General features: G+C 39.8%; 1 protein-coding gene across 1 annotated transcript; it reads right to left on the bottom strand.

Moving 5' to 3' along the window:
• Window positions 1-2,846: 2,846 nt before the first annotated feature.
• On the bottom strand, window positions 2,847-8,449 carry LOC121773774 (cellulose synthase-like protein G2). Its single transcript, XM_042170692.1, has 8 exons — window positions 7,698-8,449; window positions 6,282-6,368; window positions 5,341-5,472; window positions 5,041-5,253; window positions 4,613-4,712; window positions 4,333-4,529; window positions 3,904-4,251; window positions 2,847-3,446 (listed from the first exon to the last, which is right to left on the bottom strand). The coding sequence occupies exons 1-8, from the start codon at window positions 8,325-8,327 to the stop codon at window positions 2,982-2,984; spliced, it is 2,172 nt and encodes a 723-aa protein (XP_042026626.1). The 5' UTR covers window positions 8,328-8,449; the 3' UTR covers window positions 2,847-2,981.
• Between the last annotated feature and the right edge of the window lie 984 nt (window positions 8,450-9,433).

Raw genomic sequence — 9,433 nt, 5'->3', positions numbered from 1 at the left:
TCCTCCTAATGATGAGGTCGGTCCCAGCACATCCCCGCGTGTCGGGGCTGGTGATCAAAGGTCGGGTAGCCGCGGTCCTGCTGCTGCGTCAGTGGGTCCCAGCAAGTCGGGCGATGCGCCTGCGTTGCGCGAATCGGGTGGCGATCGACCCCAAGTTGGATTCGTTGATCTCTGCGATCAAATAGGTGGCTTCTCTCGGCGTAGCCGCTGCGGGGTCGAGCCCGCGCATCCTGCGCGCAATCGCGGTACCCGATGGGCGGGTATCCCGTTCGTGGGCGACGATCAGGTGGATCCAAGCGGCGTGAGACGTAGGGTGGTTTTGGCTCTGGCTGAGTGGGTGGATAGCTGCAGCGAGTTCGCTGTGCGTACGGCAGGGCTGAAGTCAGATGTGGCGGTGGCTCCGGCAGTTGAGGCGCACGAAGGTTGCCAATGCGTCGATTGGTCGTGTCCAACCGGGTCTCCAGTTTGGTAATCGCAGCGTGTATGCGATCAAACAACTTAGTTGTATAAGAGTCTTCCAAATTTGGCATCTCAAGGTCTTCTTCGGATGCCTTGAATTGGGATGAATCGATGCACGGAATGAATCCGTCGGGCAACGGCGTGGCTAGTTGCTGTGCGTCCCGTCAGGAAGCGGCGTAGATGTGGCTCGATCGATATGGCTAGTTGCTGTGCATGGTAGTTTCCCGTCTGGCAGCAACGCAGCTATGGTTCGATCGGTGTTGTGGAGGGTGAGCTCACGATGAAAGCACCAGTTGTTAAGGGTAGCATTCCTTAACGTTCGAATTCCACACAATCAAGAAACCGAAGCCGTGGTCGTCGAGCGCCCAAGAGGTTTGGGTCGGCGAAGACGTCCGACAGAGGGCGTGCTGGGCGCGAGAGAGGTTCTCGTTAGCAGCGATAGAGAATTAGAGTTTTGTGATTCAAGCCAAGTTGGGCGAAATATTGATTTCATTAATTGGTTGAATGCCTAACATGATAACAATTGATCCTATTTATAACAATAGAACTACTACCCTAACTTAATGAACAAGAAACAAATATAAGAAGAGATATACAAATCCCTAATATATATAAACTAAAGGGAGGTTCGTACCAGTATCTCACCTAGAATGTGCCTCCCCAAAGTAATATCCACACCTATGTTATATTCGTCCGAAATCGTATCACACGAGACATCTTCAATGCTGCAAAAAATTGGAGCTGCATCCGGAATAGAAGAATCCAACGTGACTTCGTTCGGTGCATCAACAATAGTCTCAGATTGATGCACATCGTCTACCATATGTGAATCCCCATCAAGGAACTCGGGGGTAAAATGATGATAGATCGCCACCAAGATATCCTCCCAACCCTTGCCGGGATTATTATCAGTCCAGTCAGCCATCCAGTCAGACGCCGGGTGATCAAACAAGTATTGAGTAAGGTACAGCCGATCGGATAGAGGTGTATAGTGGTGGTTGTAATAAATTTGCATATTGCAAATCTACTCCACGACATTCTCTCCGTCGAAATGAGGAGGATCAACTCGTAAGCGCGGCAAGGTTGCAGGTGCTATACCGGGCGGTGCCTGCGTAAGCGATGGCGGTAGTGACCAGCTGCGCGCAGGCGTCATGACTGGATCCGGAGGCTCTTTCACATGCGCACCGGTGACGGCGGCTATGAGTTTCGCGAGGGTTTCCTCAATTTTTTTTGAACTGAATCTTGTTGTTGTGCGAATGATTCGTGCCTGAATTCAGTCGCCATCGAACGTGTGGGAGAAGAGTAGCTCATTGAAGCACCAGTTGATAGGATTTGAATCCTATCGGAGCGATTAGAGCACACGAAATTGTGAAGGAAACGATAAAGAAACTAGTTGCGTCAACTAGCGTTTCGAAACTTGGGTTTCAAGAAAAGATTTTTTATTTCTATGTTCTTGAATGATTTTTTGACTCTCTAATGGACCCTTTATATAGAGTCTGGACCCTGCTTGATTCGACTCTACGATTAGGGAAATAATCAACAAGAAAACCCGAAAAGATATAATAAAATCTCCCTAAAGATATTGTTCAATAAAAATAATAAAGCAAAGACGTAATTAAGGAAAATAACTATTCTGACTAATATAATGACTAGTCACTGTTGCAGGTGGCCATTCTCGGGCATCGGACTAGTCCAGTTGAGTAGGTTTCGGCTGACCGTTGAGGTCCTATCAACAGATTAAAAAGGAAAGAGTGCATATTCTTATGGGACGGGGGAGTACAATATACACCTTAATTAGTACTCTCTCCATCCCACCGAAGATGGCCTACTTTTATTTGTAGTTTGTTCCACCTAAGATGACTCATTACTAAAAATAGAAAACTCTTTATCTCTTCTTTATTCTCTCCTTTACTTTATTATTTCCACTTAACACACTAATTAAAACTAAATAAAATCTTGTATCACCCAAGGAAATGGGTCATCGGACGGAGGGAGTAGTAATTTTTAATTAAGAATAAACCACTTTAAATAAAAATTCAGAAGAAAAAAATGATTAAAAGCTATAAAAAATTGACATATGGCCACAGAATCAGAATCATAATATCATCTCCATTCATTTACATCAAATCCAAACTTATTTTTTTTAAAATCCAAACTTATTTTTTTGAAAATGTCTATTTGAGTCTAACTTGATTTCCATTATTTTGAGACCAACCTATCTTTAAGTCCACTTTCGTACAATACATATTTAAGTCCATCCTAAATTATATCCGAAAATGTGTATTGAAATTTCTAGCTTGATATCACCTCATAACTACATTTATATTCAAGATTACTGTAATTATTTCACAACATAAATTAACCATCAACAATTTGCGAGAATATAATTATACAACTTACAAATAATCCGTTATTTCATTGAAATCTTCGTATTAAGCAAACACACAACAAACATAAAAATCACGAAGACAAGAAGAAAACAAAATGACCAGGACACGTTCCAAGGCTAGGTAAATGACTACTCATTTCCCTAGCCTTGGAACGAGTCCTTGAAGAATGGGAAAGCTAAGCACAAGAACATACATAGACAGCAATCCCTGTCCGAGCATCTCCGCCACGTTTCCTTGGGACACGAGCCCCTTGGCGCCACCGACGAAGCAGCCCAAGTTGAGCAAGACAAGCAGCGTCAGCGGCACCATGAACATCTTGGCTCCCTGGAAATCGAACTTCCCTTGCTGGTACTTGTCCAGCTTCTCTTGATCCACTACCTTGTTTGTCAGCCTGAAGTTGGCCTTCGCCACGCCTGCGTATTTCATCAACACATCAACGCATCCGAACAAGCAGGCCGTCACTGCCCGGATTATCCAGATCCTCTGCTCGTTCCACATTGTCCGCACCGTCCCTCCACTTGAATTCACTTCGTAGAAATGCTGTGCGGCTGAGGAAGCGTACACGCCCGCGAAAACTGCGAACCACGGGCTCGTGACCTGCCAAAATTAGGGTTTGGAATTAGGGTTTGGTTTTGTATCCAAAAATCATAGTGGAAAAATGTTGATTTGCCTTTGACCTGGAAGTTGCATATATATTGAATGGATTGAGATATTGGACTTTTATTAATAAAAATTTGCTTGTTAACAAATGAATTGAATTATTTTGTACACAAAATACCCACACCTATATCAAAGAGTTTGTACCAAAAATTGCTACTGAATCATATTGACAGACACGTGGATACTGAAAGTAATTGATTCAGATATAGGATTAAGAAAAATAAACTACGCAACGAGTAATATTATTTCTAATGTAAAATTAAATGTGAATGATGCAATTTAAATTACGAACCCTGGTCACATTCTTGTCTATAATTTCCGCTGCGTATTATTAAATGGTGACAAGAATATCTAGCAATTACTTTTGCTATTTAATTGATGTTTGAAGTTATACCTTGGGAAAGAGGGGAATTCCGTAGAAGAAGCATATGGGAGCAACTGTGCCATACAAGAAACAAGCAACGGATATGAAGTGGGAAAAGGCGAAGAATCCGTAGCACAAGGCTTGAGGGAGAGGCATCCTCGAGACGCCATAGGTGAGAGGGCTGAATCTCGAGAGGCCGACTTGTACCAAACCGGAAGCCCATTTCATAAGCTGCACCAGGGCGTCCTTCATGTCGATAGTGGTGCATCCCAGGAAGCATGGCCGGTCCGGGTAGAGGTAGACCGACTTCCACCCCCGGCTGTGCATCAGATACCCGGTGAAGGTGCTCTCCAGCAAACAATCATACGAGTAACCAATCTGTTTTATCATCAAGAATTCAGTTTTTAGGGCTAGGGTCAGGGTTAGGGTTAGGGTTAGAATCTGTTTATGGAGACTTACCTCTTTACCCCATTTGGTGTTGTGTTCATAGGAGCAAGATGCTAGTTTGTTGGCTTCTTCAACGATTGAATCGGATATATTTACATTTGTGTTGACATGTTTTGGGAAAATTTCGTATTTAGTGTCGAGTGCTTTTACTGAATCGATAAACTTTCTAGAGAGCCCGAAGTTGTGTTCGGGCTCTTGGAGGGATTCATCTGGTTAAATTGAAGCAATAAAAGAGTCATTTAGCTTATCAATTAATTTGATGAAGTAATTAGCAATCAAATAAAAGTTGTACCTTGTTGATTACAATTGGAGAACAAAGCCTTCTTCCTGATGTAGTAGCCAGTGCCAGCACAAACTGTGCCTCCTAGCCCATCCATTCCTTGATATTTGGTCTGCCCATGAAATTCATCAAGATTATTACTCTCTCCGTACATTAAATATTGTCCAAGTTTGACTCGGCACGAGTTTTAAGAAATGTGAAGAAAAATGAGTTGAATGAGTTAGTGGAATGAGGATCTCATATTTATATATTAGTTTTATAATAAAATGTGAGTGTAAAGAGTTGATGGAAAGTGGAGTTCATTTACCAAAAATAGAAAAAAAGCAAAGTGGACAACTTTTCACGGACGGACAAAAAATGGCAAAACTGGACAACATTTTACGGACGGATAGTGTATTTAACATGAGAGAGAGAGAGAGATAGGGAGATAGATGAAATACCTTATAAGCAGCTCTAGCTTGACCATCATAGATGTCATTTTGGCTAACATTGTAAAAGATTTGAGGGAATTGAACATATGAGAGAGAGTGGGATAATTTGGGGTCAAGATGGAAGCACATTGCTTGCTTAGCTGAGGTGGGATCATTGCAGTACATGTCACAGTCCAACACTAATGCATAAGGGCCATTGCTCATTATCCCCGACACTCGAAGCTGCAATAGTCGTATACACCTTCGATTTCAAACATTACCATATGAACCATATAAATCTTAATTGTCTAGAAAGAGAGAGAGGCATACGAGGGAATTGAGAGCTCCGGCTTTGAAGCGATGGGGGTGACCGGGCCGTTTTTCACGGGATACATAGACAAGAAGTGGAAGTTTAGGCTGATTCTCGCTTCTTCCTGCATTCTTCTTACTATCATATATTACCTGCAACGTCAATGAAGAACCAATTGAAATTAGCAAATAACGAACTTCGGGGCTATGAAATGAATCATATTAATAGATTTTGTTTGCGTTTTATAGCCAAAATAGCAAATTCAGCAAGCAATATTCATGTAAAAAAGACCTATTAATTGGTTCCAAAAAAAGAAAATCATTACTTATTGGAAAAGGTAATTTTAAAAAATACTACAGATATGATCCTTTATCTTATAAATTTATTAATTATGAAAATCGGAATACTTTTTTTTATAGACTCCCCTCTCCCCGAAATAAGTAACATTAAGTCTAAAAAGATCCTTTTTGATATATGGAGGAACATCCTTATTCATAATGATCTAGGAAAGTTGATACTCCCTCTGTTCCTTGTTAATAGAGACATTTCTTTTTGGCACGGATTTAAAGAATAGTGTGTTAAATGGATAGTGAAAATAGTAAGAGAGATGAAGAGAGAATAAAGTAAAAGAGGAAAATACTTTTTGCTAAAAATAGAAATGACTCAATTAACTTGGAACTTTCCAAAGTAAAAAAATGACTCTATTAACATGGCACGAAGGGAACAAAGGGAGAAGGGAGTATTTCATATGTGAAAATCAACTTTAATAAAATATTTTGATTGAAATGTGTCAAATTTGATCTTAGCCTAAAAACTGGTATTGGGACCTGGATCCTAAGCCAATAGGTATTAAATTGCACATGTTTAATATCATTATGTAGTGATAGCGGTATCATGTGTAAGTGTTTCTTATCAATTAAATACTAGTACTATAATCGAATACTTATCAAGTATATATTACCTCAACATGAGGAGGTCTATCGTCATTGATAGAGTCTTCAAGTTCTGCCGCCTTCTCGACATTTCTCCTGAACACTTCATATTTTGACTGCATATATATATATATATATATGCAAGTTGTAATTAAATATATACTCCCTCCGTCCGTTAATAGGAATCCCGTGTTTTTATTTTAGTCCGTCCGCGAATAGGAGTCCCGATTCACTTTTACCTTAAATGGTAATAGGGTTCCACCTTACACTAACTCATTCCACTCACATTTCATTTAAAACTAATATATATTAGTGGGACCCCACTCACTTTTCTTAACAGTTCTTAAAATTCGTGCCGCCCATAAATGAGACTCCTAATGGCGGGCGGAGGGAGTAGTTATTAGGAGCAGTCAATTTCACCAACAAGCAAAAAACAATATTTACGATAATCACTATAGTTATATGTATAGCGACATTTCGTTTTTACATAGACGTCTTGTGTGGAATATAATATGCATGGCGTATCTATCTGGTGACATTATACAGGGGCCTGAAAATTGACAATTAACTGTTCCTAATATTTCTTACCTCCTCTGGATAATATAAACATACCATTATACCAGTCTACAAAAATATGAAAAATAGAGAAATGATACTTCCTCCGTCCACAAAAATAGTCTCATCTTGCCATTTTGGGATGTCCACAAAAAATAATCACATTTAAAAAGTGAAAACTTAATCTCGCATATCACCCACTTTTTCACATGTCTCTCTTACTTTTTCTTTTTGTTTCTCCTACTTTATCTACTTTTTCTCTCTTCTTTCTTACCTTACCAATTTCTCATTAAACACGTGCAGTGCATAAATGAAACTTTCTTCATGAACGGATTGGAGTATATATTACCTAAAATTGCAATAAATATGTAAAATACTGTAATAATTGTCATTTTATTCATAACTTTTTATAGATTGTTGGTCAGTCTCGTAACACTTGAAACTAGAATATGAAATCACAATTTTTAAATTTTTTACAATTGTATCATGATGGTCAAAATCAAAACTAATGCCATAAAATCAAATATGATATAGCAATAAAACCACGTCGTTTAGATGTATAGACATATTTTAAATAACATAAAAAAAATAATGATGTCATTTTATCAAAATAATATCATTTTATTATTCTATCATATTTAATTTTACTATATTACTTTTAGTTGACCATCGACAAATTAGAAAAAAATTAGTAATTTTATATTTCAATTCAATAATTAGATGATTGGATCATGACTAACATAACTATAAACCGCGTTGGAGTGGTCGTTTTTCATTATCACAAAAACTTAAAGGAGAAAATTATTTTAATTCTTATATTAATTTGAAAATGAGAATTATTAGCATGTCGTTAGTTTTGAAGGTGGAAATAGAATGTAAAGTGAATTCACCTCGATTTTATCTACTTGAGCATTGAACTCATCGCTCTCCAAAGCTTCTCTCTCATCTTCACCAAGAGACGAGAAAAACGCCTCAGGGCACCTCGTCTTAATCCCATACTCCCTGCAAAACGGCACCCAACTCTCCGCAAAAGCGCAAGCCTCCTTCATCGCATACCGCGTCGCCGCGGCGCCTCCGTCGTCCGACAAGTACACCGCCAGCTTCTCCGCCGGGTAGTCCATCGCCATCGCCGACACCACCGTGTTCATCACCTCCGCCACGGGCTCCTTCTTCGGGTCGGCCGTGCACACGAACACGTCGACGCCGGGGAGATTCTCGTCGCTGGGGAGATTCTCCGGCGCCGCCGCGCGCGCCACCGGCCGGAGGCGGAAGGCCTGCGCGAGGGCCCACACGGCGGCGAAGATGAGCTCGGCAAGGGCGATGAGGCCCCACGGGAGGAGGTGAGGGGCGGAGCCGCGGAGGAGGGTGGAGAGGCGGTGGTAGAGGAGGGCGGAGACGGCGGAGGCGTGGAGGAGCATGTGGAGGCGGCTGAGGGCGGCGCGTGGCTGCTGCACGGTGCATGTGTTGAGAGGTGGCGCCGTCGTTAGGCTGTAAGAGGAGTGGAGAGAAATTGTTGCCATTGTTTTTGGAGAAATTGATTGGATGTTTTATAAAATTGGGTTTTAGTGTTTATATAGGGATGATTTGGAGAAGAGAGAACAAATAAGAGAACATTTGGTTATTCAGAGATGTGATAATTAATAATATGGTTGGAGTAGGGGATTAGTTTAATTAGCATTCTTGAGGGATTTTGGCCGCACAACCTTAAATATGACAAAAAGAAGAATATTGGACTATGTTCAAAATAGTGTTTAAAATGAAAATTTCCTAGTTTTATTTTGGTAAAATAAAATTGCTACATGTCACATTAATCGTGTATCACTATTTTAGAAGACCCAGTTAATATAATCACTAAAGTGTATACCACGTCCACCGTTTAAAGAGCTATTTTAACTCGAAACAAATTTTAAGAAATTATTTAATTTTATAAATAAAAATAAATAAAAAAGTTAGTGAAATGTGAGTCTCACTTTTAGTAATTTTATAATGAATTGTGAGTAGCAAATATTAGTGGAATGCGAGATCCGTATATCATATATAAATGATTCTTTGAATATAGACATCCCAAAAAAAAGATTCTTTAAATAATGGACAGAGATAAATGATTCTTTGAATTAACTAAGATGAATTAAATTTTCATGTGCTATCAGTGGATAACACTAGTTTCTTTAGATTTAATTGCTAGAAATTGGTAGTAGTTAGGTAAGCAATTGATCATATCCCAATTGAAGTGACTCATTTTTTTTCTTGATTTCCACTAAAAATGACATATTTAATAAAATAAAAACATTATTACTTATTTACTGATAAAAGTAAGTTTAGCTTATGATGACTATATAAATATGCATAAATGGAAATCATGGGTAGAATGAGAAAAATAGAAAATGATTTTCCATTCAAACATAAATAGGAGTGGCGCCATGGGTAAACAAATGAGAGTATCGGCATCAATTAGTTAGCCCACTTTGTTGGCCCAACTGTTATTAAAACATTATGGCCCAAAACTAATTAAAGCATCAGTGCCGCCGTCTTCGTCTTCGTCTTCGTCTTCTACTTCCGGCCAGTTAACTCTCCTCCGTCGGTTTCTACCACTGAGAATTGCTTCGACGGACTGCCGTAGACCAGC

Source organism: Salvia splendens, chromosome 17, assembly GCF_004379255.2.
Source record: "Salvia splendens isolate huo1 chromosome 17, SspV2, whole genome shotgun sequence".
Lineage (NCBI taxonomy): Eukaryota > Viridiplantae > Streptophyta > Magnoliopsida > Lamiales > Lamiaceae > Salvia > Salvia splendens.
The sequence above is the reverse complement of the archived record's forward strand: the minus strand, read 5'-3'. Positions and strand labels throughout refer to the sequence as shown.